This window comes from Triticum dicoccoides, chromosome 7B (genome assembly GCF_002162155.2).
Source record: "Triticum dicoccoides isolate Atlit2015 ecotype Zavitan chromosome 7B, WEW_v2.0, whole genome shotgun sequence".
NCBI lineage: Eukaryota > Viridiplantae > Streptophyta > Magnoliopsida > Poales > Poaceae > Triticum > Triticum dicoccoides.
The window spans coordinates 217,493,272-217,504,737 of record NC_041393.1 but is presented as its reverse complement, the minus strand read 5'-3'; the positions used below and the strand labels follow the sequence as shown (position 1 = coordinate 217,504,737).

Genomic DNA, 11,466 nt, shown 5'->3' with positions numbered 1-11,466 from the left:
ATTCAATTCATTTTCTTTTCAATCGGAGTGCTGCCCGAAGTTGTTCTCCCTTGTTCCTCTTTTCTAACGGAGTGTTTTCAGCTTCGTCACCTCCATTGTATTCTTTTCTCGAAACGGATTAACCTTTCAAGGTTCTTTGGATTCACTCGTTGGTCAAAGAAGCAACTTAGTTTTACCTATTCTCTTTCTCCTCCATTTTCCCTCCGGTGCCATTCTAGATCTCGGGACGAGATCCTCTTGTAGTGGTGGAGTGTTGTAACGCCCCGAGACCGACGCTCCAGAAGACTTCCAGCTACTCCGAGTTTCGTCGTGTGATTTGTTTTGTTTGTTGCATCATTTGCATTGCATCATGCCATCATGTCATTTATTTTTTAAAACCTCAATAAATTGTATGGATTTTTCGATCCATTTAAATCGAGGGACTCACATGGTGACTTCTCTTTATAACATATCCTCCAATATTAGGGAGCTATATTAAATATTCCACTATTTTGGAATCACCAAAACACACTTGCAAAATAATTTCGTTCCTTTTCTGCTTCAAGTTTGGTCTCCAACCTTGCCAATATTTATTTCATCATTTTCCGGAGCTTCACCTAATTTCTCAACATTTTTGGGCACTTCAAAAAACCTATCCTAGTTCAAACCTTTTGAATTAAATTCAAAGGAATTTGAATTTAATCTTTCAACTTGACCTTTTTCTATTTTCCCGGACCGTGCACATTTTTCTGAGTCCGTGAAAATTATCTCCGTGCCCAAATTCTTCCTCTAACCTTCTCTTCTCTCTTTTCCTTTCTCCTATTTTTGTCTCTGTTTTTGTTAAGAGTAGAATCAAGAGAGGGAGAGAAGGGAGCCCAGCAGGCCATTTGGGCCCAGCTGCATCTAACCTAGCCGGCTCCAAGGCCCACTCCCCCGGCCCACCTAACCCTCTAACCTAGCCCGATCCCCTCGCATCTCCCCTCACTCCCTCGTTCGTCCACCGCCGCCAGGGAGAAGCCCCGCACATCGATCTCTCCCTCGTCTCGCTCCTCCCTCGATCCCTCTCCTCCTCTGTTTCCTACCGCCGCCGCGCACACACACACACCCGCATAGCACCCCGCAGCCAGCGCCAGGAGCTCGCCTCTCCTTCGCCATGGCCTCACAGCCCGATCCCCATGGCGCCAGTCTTCGCCATGCCCCTGCTGCCTTCCGCCCCCGCGCCCTGTCTTCCTCCTCGCCCTGCGCGCCCGACGCCGCCCCGCGTCCTCAACTCCGGCGGCCACGTGCCCCTCCTCGACCTCGCCGCCGACAGCAGCAGCTGCTGCACCCTCGCGCCGAGCGCCGCCCCTTCGCGCCCCTCTGTCGTTCGCCTCGGGCTCCTCCGACCTTCCTCGCGCCCGATCTGCTCCAAACCGCGCCACCGGCCAAGTTCCTCGACCTCCGCGTCGTCCCGGAGTCCCTCGCCCACCGCTGCACGGTCCAGTCGTTGCTTCTCCGAGCTGCGTCTGTACGTCGACGCCAAGTTTCGTTGCCTACTCGCCGCCATCGCCTTAGCAGGAGCTCCGCCTCCCCTGCTTCATGCCAAGGCCAACACCGGCCACTTCTTCCAGCCGCTGCTCGGCCATGCCCCGACGACCAGCAGCTCGAGCTACCTCCACGCACCTCCTGTGACCTCCCGAGGCAGGGCCTTTGCTAGTTCCTCGATGCCCCTTCAGTTCAGCAAGACCGGCTACTTCGACTACCACACCGGAACGCAAGTTCTTGGACGCCAAGACCATCCCAGGACCGCCAAGCATCGTCTCTATGATTTTTGCCAAGTACCACAACGACGCGTCAAGTACCTCTACCGTCGTCTCCGGAAACGCCAAGTACCCCTACGAACCGTGTACGACTACCGGCGCCGAAGTCCGCGAGTACCACTACGCTTGCGATGTACATCTACACCAAGACTGGACCGACAAGTACCACGAGAACATTTGTACCTCTACCGTCGCCGTGGATCCGACAAGTACCCCTACAACAAGTGTACCTCTACCTCGTCTTCGGAATCGCTAAGAACGTCAAGTACCCCTTCAAGATGACGAGATCGGCAAGTTCGAATGACTCCAAGTACCTCTTCGAAACGACCGAGTACTATTACCATCGGACGCTTGAACGACTACTTCCTCTACTTCCGACGACGACCGCTCCGTGAACGACTACTTCCATTACGAATGTGAACCGTCTCGTTTGAACGCTTCGAAGGTATAACCCGAAACGACCGCCGTGGACCGAATGCACGTTGTATGAGATGCCCTATGTTTGCACCATGTCTGAATTGTCATTGCAAGTTCCTCCTCGTTTCCATGCCACAATCCCGTGGGAACCCGGTAGCCGGGAGCACCCCACCATCTTGCATGACTCGCTCACGCTCACTTCCTTTTGTACCGGTATCTCCGTGAGCTACCGGAACCGATATGTTGCCGTGGCATCATTTTCGGATATGTTGCCGTGACACCATTTTTGTTTCGCCGCCGTGGCACCTTTTCCCTTCCGCCATGGCGACTAATGCTTCTTATCATGCTCATGTCAACATTTTCATAAAAATTGCATAAAACTTGTATATGTCATCCGCATCATGATAACAACATTTAAAATGTTTAAAATTGGTGTTGCTTTAAATTGCTAAATGCCTATGGGGAATTACCGGATTTGTTATTTGTTATGTCCGGCCCCATTTAAATTGTTTAGATGATATAGTTTTGTTATGCTTCACCACTTGCCATGCTTAAACAACATTCAATATTGTTGGGTACATAAACGAGATCGAACTAAATAACTTGTTGTGGTGTTTCGTCAACATGCACCTCGTTGCATATTGAGCTCCACTTAACTTTTAGTATTGTTTGTTGCACCTTGCCATGCCATGCTTCATTAAACCGGACATGCATCATACTCGTTTGTACATCATGCCATGTTGATGTGTTGGTTATTTACTATGTTGTTTGTTTCTTTCCGGGTTGCTTCTCTCGTTAGCTTCGGTTTCGTTCCGGAGTTGTGAGGATTTGTTCGTCTACGACCGTTTGTCTTCTTCTTGGACTCGTTCTTCTTCCTTGCGGGATCTCAGGCAAGATGATCATACCCTCGAAATCACTACTATCTTTGCTATGCTAGTTTGCTCGCTCTTTTGCTATGCCATTGCTACGATGCCTACCACTTGCTTGTCAGCCACCCAAATTGCCATGTTCAGCCTCTAACCCACCAATGTCCTAGCAAACCGTTGATTGGCTATGTTACCGCTTTGCTCAGCCCCTCTTATAGCATTGTTAGTTGCAGGTGAAGATCGAAGTTTGTTCCTTGTTGGAACATGGAGATGTTGTTCCTTGTTGGAACATGTTTACTTGTTGGGATATCACAATATATCTTACTTAATTAATGCATCTATATACTTGGTAAAGGGTGGAAGGCTCGGCCTTATGCCTGGTGTTTTGTTCCACTCTTGCCGCCCTAGTTTCCGTCATATCGGTGTTATGTTCCCGGATTTTGCGTCCCTTACGCGGTTGGGCTATAATGGGAACCCCTTGACAGTTCGCCTTAAGTAAAGCTTCTCCAGCAATGCCCAACATTGGTTTTACCATTTGCCACCTAGCCTTTTTTCCCTTGGGAGTCGCGCATCCCGAGGGTCATCTTTTTCTTAACCCCCCCGGGCCAGTGCTTGTCTAAGTGTTGGTCTGAACTAGAGTCCTGTGCAGCGCCCCCTCGGGGCAACTCGAGGTTTGGTTTTAGTTGTACGGAGCGCTCATCTGAGTGTGCCCTGAGAAAGAGATATGTACAGCTCCTATCGGGATTTGTCGGCACATTCGGGCGGTGTTGCTGGTTTAGTTTTACCCTGTCGAAATGTCTTGTTGTACCGGGATACCGAGTCTGATCGGAATGTCTCGGGTGGAGGTCTATTCCTTCGTTGACCGTGAGAGCTTGTGATGGGCTAAGTTGGGACACCCTGCAGGGATTTGAACTTTCGAAAGCCGTGCCCGCGGTTATGGGCAGATGGGAATTTGTTAACGTCCGATTGTAGAAAACCCGAAGTTGACCTTAATTAAAATACATCAACCGCGTGTGTAACCGTGATGGTCTCTTTCCGGCGGAGTCCGGAAAGTGAACACGGTGTTGGAGTTATGCTTGACGTAGGTTGCTATAGGATCACTTCTTGATCATACCTTTATCGATTGTGCTTTGCCTTCTCTTCTCGCTCTCATTTGCGTATGTTAGCCACCATATATGCTAGTCGCTTGCTGCAGCTCCACCTCATTACTCCATCCTTCCTATAAGCTTAAATAGTCTTGATCTCGCGGGTGCGAGATTGCTGAGTCCCCGTGGCTCACAGATACTTCCAAAACCAGCTTGCAGGTGCCGTTGAGTCCGCGCAGATGACGCAACCAAGCTCAAGGAGGAGCTCGATGAAGATCTTGTCCTTTCTGTTGTTTCCGTTCTAGTTGATCAGTAGTGGAGCCCAGTTGGGGTCGATCGGGGACCTTTGTCGCATTTGGGGTTCTTCTTTTATTTTGGTTTCGTAGTCGGACCTTGATTGTATCTGGATGATGTAATGCTTTATTCATGTAATTGTGTGAAGTGGCGATTGTAAGCCAACTATGTATCTCTTTCCCTTATGTATTACATGGGTTGTGTGAAGATTACCTCACTTGCGACATTGCTTTCAATGCGGTTATGCCTCTAAGTCGTGCTTCGACACGTGGGAGATATAGCCACATCGAGGGCGTTACACGGGCCCAAAAAACAGGCCCGTTGGTCGGGCTCGGGCCTGGGTTTTTTGCGTCGGGCCCGGCTAGGCCCGGCCCGAAGCCCGTCCCGGCCTGAGGTATGGCCAGGTCTAGGTGGCGATAAACGCGGTAACCGCTAGGGATCATGAAATTTCGAACGGTACCCAAAACAGTGGTTGCTATACAAGCAATGGCATTAAATTGTGTTAGGGCGTTCTCGGAACCATTTGCAGCGCCGAGGCTTAAGTGCTGGAGGAGGCCCTTATCGGGACAACTGGCACTCAATGTTGATGCCACATACTCGGACGATGATCACGCAGGGGCTTATTGAGCAATTGTCAGAGATTGCCATGGCACTTTTGTTGTCACACAGATTGCAAAGCTTGGGCATGTGGCCGATATTGTATTGACGAGGAGCATGAAACAAGCGCGTGCCTAAAGAATAGGAAAGCTCCACCCATGTCGCTGCCCCACGCGACACCGGGGGCGACCCTCCTCCTCCCGAAGCTCACTCCTCCGCCTCTTCGCTCGCCGCCGCTGCCGCTGGCCCCCCTGCTGCCGAAGGTGCCAGGGGAGGTCCGGTCTGATGGTGGCGCTCGGAGTCGTCGGGTGCTTCTGGGGTGGTGGCCGGCGGCTCGCCGGCGTGGGATGCCGGGGCGGCGGCCCCGGGAGGTGGTGGCCGCGATCTGTTGCGCGCCGGTGGTGGCTGGTGGGAGCGGGCCTTGGGCGGCGCAGCGGTGGATGCGTCGTTCGCGCGGCGTGCTGGATCTCGATCCATTTTTTGCGGGCGGGCGCCTCTGGTGCATGGGTGCGCGGGTCCTCATGCGGGGTGGCGGCGCCAGGTCGTCGCCGAGCTTGGGGTGCGTGAAGGAAGCCGGGGCGGCGGCCCCGGGCTGAGGGGCACGGCGGTTTGGCCGTGGTGGTGGCTGGATTTGGCTCTGCCATCAGATCCCCGTCCAGTGGTAGCCCCAGCATGTGCGCTGGCACGTCGCTGGCGGCATGAGGTGCTATTGTGGCTTCCGGCGCGGTTGAGCGGTGCGGCGGCAGCTGCACCATGAGGTGGAGCCAGTGGACATCGACAATGGGGATTGTGTGTTGTGCAGTGCTTCGGATCTGCTCGGATTCGGAGGTGTGGAGGAGCTTCGGGCGAAAGTCCAGCACTGACTTTGGGTCGGTGCCGGCAACGGCGGCGCCATGGCGTCGTTCCCCTTCTTGAAGGCGTTGCCGTGGAGCTCCATTACACGACTCTCCGGGAGAAATCCCTAGCTTCAGATGGTCGAAGCGGGTGATGACGGCGGCTACATCGTTTCCTTCTTTGAGGCATCACCTTGGAGAATCAACATACTGCAGTTTGCACGGATCTCTTCATCGTCAGGGACAGTGGACGTCGGAGCGGCGGCTCCGGGTGGTTTCTGATTGTGCGCCGAGATGGTGATCTCGGGAACAATGTGAGTGGCAGCTCTATGTGGTGGGGCTCTATCTCGACATTGGTTGGGTGGCATCCTTGTCCCGCTTGGGCGGTAGGGGTGTCGGCTCGGTCGATGCGCCCCAGAGGGGGCGATCTGACTTTACGTCGGGGCGGCGGCCCCGGATGTGGTGCGACGTTCGTGGTCTGCGAGCGGTTGCCCTGAGCAGCGTGGGCTGCGGGCAGCTGGGTTGTGCGGCGCTGCTGCTCTGGGGGAGCGGTGGTATGTCGGGGGCAGCGGTCCCGGAAGGCGGTGCCGGTTGATTGCGCTGGGCGCGACGGAGCGGTGGATGTCGGGGCGGCGGCCCCGAGAGAATCACTGTGGCGACCAGACTTCTATGACAACGATGATGGCGGGAGCGATGTCGGCAGCGCGGCAATGGTTGTGGCAGTCGGCTCTTCTCCGGCGTGTTCACGGTATTGCCTCGGTTTGTTTGTTGCTGTGGAGTCGAAGCTGCGGTGGCAGGGCCCTGTGGTGTACGATGACTGGCTGCAGGTGGTCCGTTCGGCGATCTTCCGTGGCGCCAGCCGTGCCTGGTTTTGTTCTTCTGAGTTCTCCGTCAGAGTCGGAGCTGCGTTGTCTGGTCGTAGGTCGACATGTCGTCGAATAGGGTTGGCTTTGCCCTGTGTGTTTCAATCTTTGGGTGTGGGCTTGGCCTTTGTTGTTCCGGTTTTCGTCCGGTTTTTTGTAATTAACTGGACAATTTTCTTCTGCTTAATTAATAGATGAGGTAATCTTTGCCTCCGTTTCAAAAAAAAATTGTATTGATGAAAGCTGTGACTCTTGCTGACGAATGGAAACTAGCTTTAAGACTTGGATGCAATTCAGTCTACATCCAAATGGACAATCTGATCATTGTAGAATCATTGATTCAAACTCTGGACACGAAATGATTGATGCAGCGATTCTGGAGGAATCTCGAAGGTTACTGAATGATTTCGGAAAAGTTCTTATTGAACATTGTAATACATAATCAAACATGGTTGCTCACTTTTTAGCTCAACAGGGGTGCGCTGATCCACCATGTGTGTGGTTGAACTCGCCCCCTGATTTTATCGCTGGACTTTTAGCAAACGATATAAGTGTCATCTAAGTTACTAAATCTAGCCATGAAAGCCTTTACATCCATTGATCCATTCCATCATATCCTTAGCAAGGCCATTGCCCAAGGGCATCTCCATCCTCTATATGGTACAACCCCAACCGTTCCAGCTTCGCTTTACGCTGATGCTACTACCATCTTTGTCAAACCAATTAAGGAGGATGTACAATTCCTGTCTGCCACGCTGGTTTCATTTGGAGAGGTGACCGGCCTTGTCACCAACTGTGCTAAAAGTCTTGTTACCCCTATTTGATGTGATGGTGTAAATCTAGACGACATTCTTCATGCTTTTCCGGCGGTCCGTTCGTTGTTTCCGATGCGTTATTTTGGCCTTCCTCTATCTGTCAAGCGTCTCAAGAGAATCCATTTCCAGCATCTTGAAGATAAGATCGCGGGCAAGCTCCCTTCTTGGCAAGGGAGACATGTGGCTGCTGCAGGCCGAACGGTTCTTGTCAAGGCTGTCCTAACGGCCATCGCAATATATCATCTCACTCCCCTTGACATACCGGTGGAGGTCCTTCAGAAAATCGATAGCATCCGCTGTGCATATCTTTGGGCGGGCACGGACAAGGTTTTCGAAGGGAAATGCAAGGTAAACTGGGACCTCGTTTGCAAACCAAAGAACAAGGGCGGCTTGGGAGTGCTCAATCTGAACAATTTTGCTAGGGCCCTGAGACTTCAGTGGTTATGGTTTGAGTGGAAAGATAAGAGCAAGCCATGGATTAGTATGGGAGTGTCGTGCACGGATGACGACCGTCATTTCTTTGCGGCGGCCACTACAGTCACTGTTGGAAATGGAAGGAATACAAGGTTCTGGAATTCATCTTGGCTAGGAGGATTGTGCCCTTGTGACATTGCTCCCGGTCTCTACGACCTCTCTCGCAAGAAAAACTCCTCGATTCAGCAAGTTATGACCAACAATCAATGGATTGTGAATATTGACAGCTCCAATGGCCTCTCCCTTGAACACATCTAACAACTTGCTAACCTTTGGGACAAACTAGCAACGGTGGCCCTCGATGACGACGTTGAAGACTCAATTATATGGAAGTTCACCAAAGATGGGATATATTCTGCATCCTCGGCTTACAAGGCTCAATTTGAAGGCCTCACCACCTCGGACCTTGTCCATTTAGTGTGGACGAAGTGGGCGCCCTCCCGATGCAAGTTTTTTGCTTGGCTCATTCTTCAAGATAGGATTTGAACTTCGAACCGCTTGAGCCGCCGTGGTTGGCCTAATTGCGGTCTATGCCCTCTTTGCAAGCAAACCCAAGAAACCGCGGCTCATCTGCTCTTCCAGTGCCGCTACACCATGCGCATTTGGAATGACGTCCTCATATGGCTCCGCATGCATCACATCACCACGTCTACTTGGCTGACAAGGGCTTCGGTCAGAGAATGGTGGAATGCTAACCTGCAGATCCATCTCGGCTCGCCCAAGGCGCTCGCCTCCCTCATGATGCTCATCTCTTGGGAGGTTTGGTCGGAGCGCAATGCTAGAGTCTTTCGTAACTCAGCGGCCCCTTCCATGACCATCATTGACAAAATCAAGCAGGAGATATCGCTTTGGGCTATGGCTGGAGCGAAACATTTGGGTGTTGTAATGCCGCGAGAGTAGTCCTTTTATTTGCCGCTTTCGATTTCTGTCTAAAACTTCCTCCCTTAATCAATGAAATGGCAAGTCTTTTGCCTTGTTTAAAAAAAAGCCTTTCCATCCTAAAAAAAAAACTTACCAATGTCGAAATGTGTATGATTGTACTTGACCAAGAAAGATAAAACAATTTGTCCTTGTGATTTCCTTGATTACACGAGAAGGAATCATTGAATGATAATGTCCATGCGTGCACGTACAGAGCCTCGAATTATGCAAGGGGATAGATAAATCGAAGGTCCAGATTTAAAAATCGCACGCCAACTGAAAATCCTGCAGGAACCGTGATGGATCACATGGGGTTCAGTAACCAACAGCTCGAAACAGCTCGAGCTAACTAAAAGAAAGAAAATTATGTACGATCGAAGCAAATGTATATCATCGTAAATACTAGGCTCTAACCAACGACACTCGTGAGAAATGCCACGAGAATCGAACTGTTGCTACTACTGGATTTAATTTCCTCTGGGAATCGGACTGTTTCATCAAAGTCTATGGTTCCGGTAAACAACCACTGGAGAAATTCTACTCGTAGTTGATTCAGTAATCGCACAAGATGGAGCAGTAGCAAAAGTCAGAAGTTCAGAACCCCCTCGTGAATTCATCATGGCTGAAGCAGAGCAAGAAAGGCCTTGGACTCTCAACTGAACCGTGCACCTCTCAAAATTGCTTCCGCATCTCAACCAGCGCTACACCGAAATTATTTACACCACCACGCCCGTGTTCTCGACGTCTGCGCTGCCTGCGCAGGCACCCGGTTCGCTCGTTACGGAACCGCAATCTACCATGGAGCAAGTCGACTACCACATCCACATGACCGGCCACGTAAGCTATACAAGTCAGAACACCGACGAGAAGTCCGACGACGACGACGACGACGAGGAGCCCGACTCTGGAGGCGGCGGCGGCGGCGGCTGGTGGAGCTTCTTGAAGTAATCCCTCACGTCGAAGCCCTGGTCTTCGACTGTGTTGTCCTCCGCTGGCGGCGGGATGTAGGGCGGGCGGGTCACCTCCGCGAGCATGTCCCACGCCATCCCGGCGAAGAACGGGTGCGCCCGGATCTCGTCGGCGCCGCTGGCGTACCCGAGCCGCCTCGCGGGATCCCGCTGCAGCAGCCGCGAGATGAGGTCGGTCAGCTCTGGCATCCGGCGCTGGGTGTCGCCCGGGAACTCGACCTCCTTGTGCAGCACGTTCCGGAACGTCTCCTTGCGGTTCTTGCCCTTGAACGGCGTGCGGCCGAACGCCATCTCGTAGACGAGCACGCCTACGGCCCACCAGTCCACGGCGAACCCGTGGCCGTCGCCGCTCACCACCTCTGGCGCCACGTACTCCTCCGTGCCGACGAACGAGTACGACCTGCCCCACGCCGCGCCGAGGCATGCGGCCTTCCGGCTCACGGGGGACACGCGCGCTGACTTGGTCTTCTTGGCCAGCTCGGGGGCGGCGCCGTTGCTTCGCAGCAGGAAACGAACCAGGTTCTGAAACTGCTGCAGCTTCGGCGTCGACGCGGCCGCAGACGAAGACTCGCGCTTGGCGTGGTGGCCAGCAGCGGAGGCGCGCGCCCGGCGGTGACCGTGGTGGAAGACGGGCTTCACCTGAGGAGGAGGCGACGTTGACGGGGAGGAGGTAGAAGCCGGGAGGAGGCGCGAGAGGTCGAAGTCGGTAAGGGTAACATGGCCGTCGGCTCGGAGGAGCACGTTCTCGGGCTTGAGGTCGCGGTACACGATGCCGGAGGCGTGGAGGTCGGCGAGCGCGGACACAGTCTCGGCGATGTAGAAGCGTATGGCGGCCGGAGAAAAGACACGGTCAGCTAGGGAGTAGCGGAGCTCGTTCAGGTCACCGCCGGGGCAGTAGGGGACGGCCCAGGCGAGGAGGTCGGGCGTCTCAGCGCTGCCGAGGAGGGACGGGAGGTGCGGGTGCGCGAGGCGGGAGAGCAGGGTCACCTCCCACCGTGCGCGGCGGTCGGCGTCGGGCTTGGTCGGCCCGGCGGAGCGCTTGTCGAAGACCTTGAGGGCGTAGCGGCCGCAGCCGGGCCGCGCCGGGTCGGCCTCGACGAGGAAGACGGTGCCCATGGCGCCTCGGCCGAGAACGCGCAGAGCGCGTGCACGGTCGAGGTCGACCTCCATGGGCATGAGCCGGCACGGGCGGGGGCGCGCGCGTGTTTGTACGCCGGGGAGGGAGGGAGGAGTTTGGGCTCTCCCAAGAATAGGGGCGCGCGCGTGGAATGGTGAGAGAGGCGAGGAGGGTCTGGAGGCGAGATATAAGAGCGCTGCGTAGCGGCAAGAGAGAGATGGGAGGGCGAGATATAAGAGCGCGGCGCTCTCTTCTATTTATTTCTTTATAAAAAGTGTTAATTGTTTTAGTTTTTTTAAGACGCTAAGGACGCAGATGCTCATACATACGCTCACCCCTATAACGCACGGGTGCACACATTATCCCTGTCAGCACTTCGAGAGACTAAGCCGACACGTCATTTTGAGATTGACGAAGTCACCATAAACACCTTCATAG

The 11,466-nt window shown here is 53.5% G+C and overlaps 1 protein-coding gene across 1 annotated transcript; it reads right to left on the bottom strand.

Moving 5' to 3' along the window:
- Positions 1-9,587: 9,587 nt before the first annotated feature.
- Positions 9,588-11,210, bottom strand: LOC119342217 (serine/threonine-protein kinase UCN-like). The gene has a single exon (XM_037614063.1). The coding sequence runs from the start codon at positions 11,085-11,087 to the stop codon at positions 9,795-9,797; it is 1,293 nt and encodes a 430-aa protein (XP_037469960.1). The 5' UTR covers positions 11,088-11,210; the 3' UTR covers positions 9,588-9,794.
- Positions 11,211-11,466: the final 256 nt, after the last annotated feature.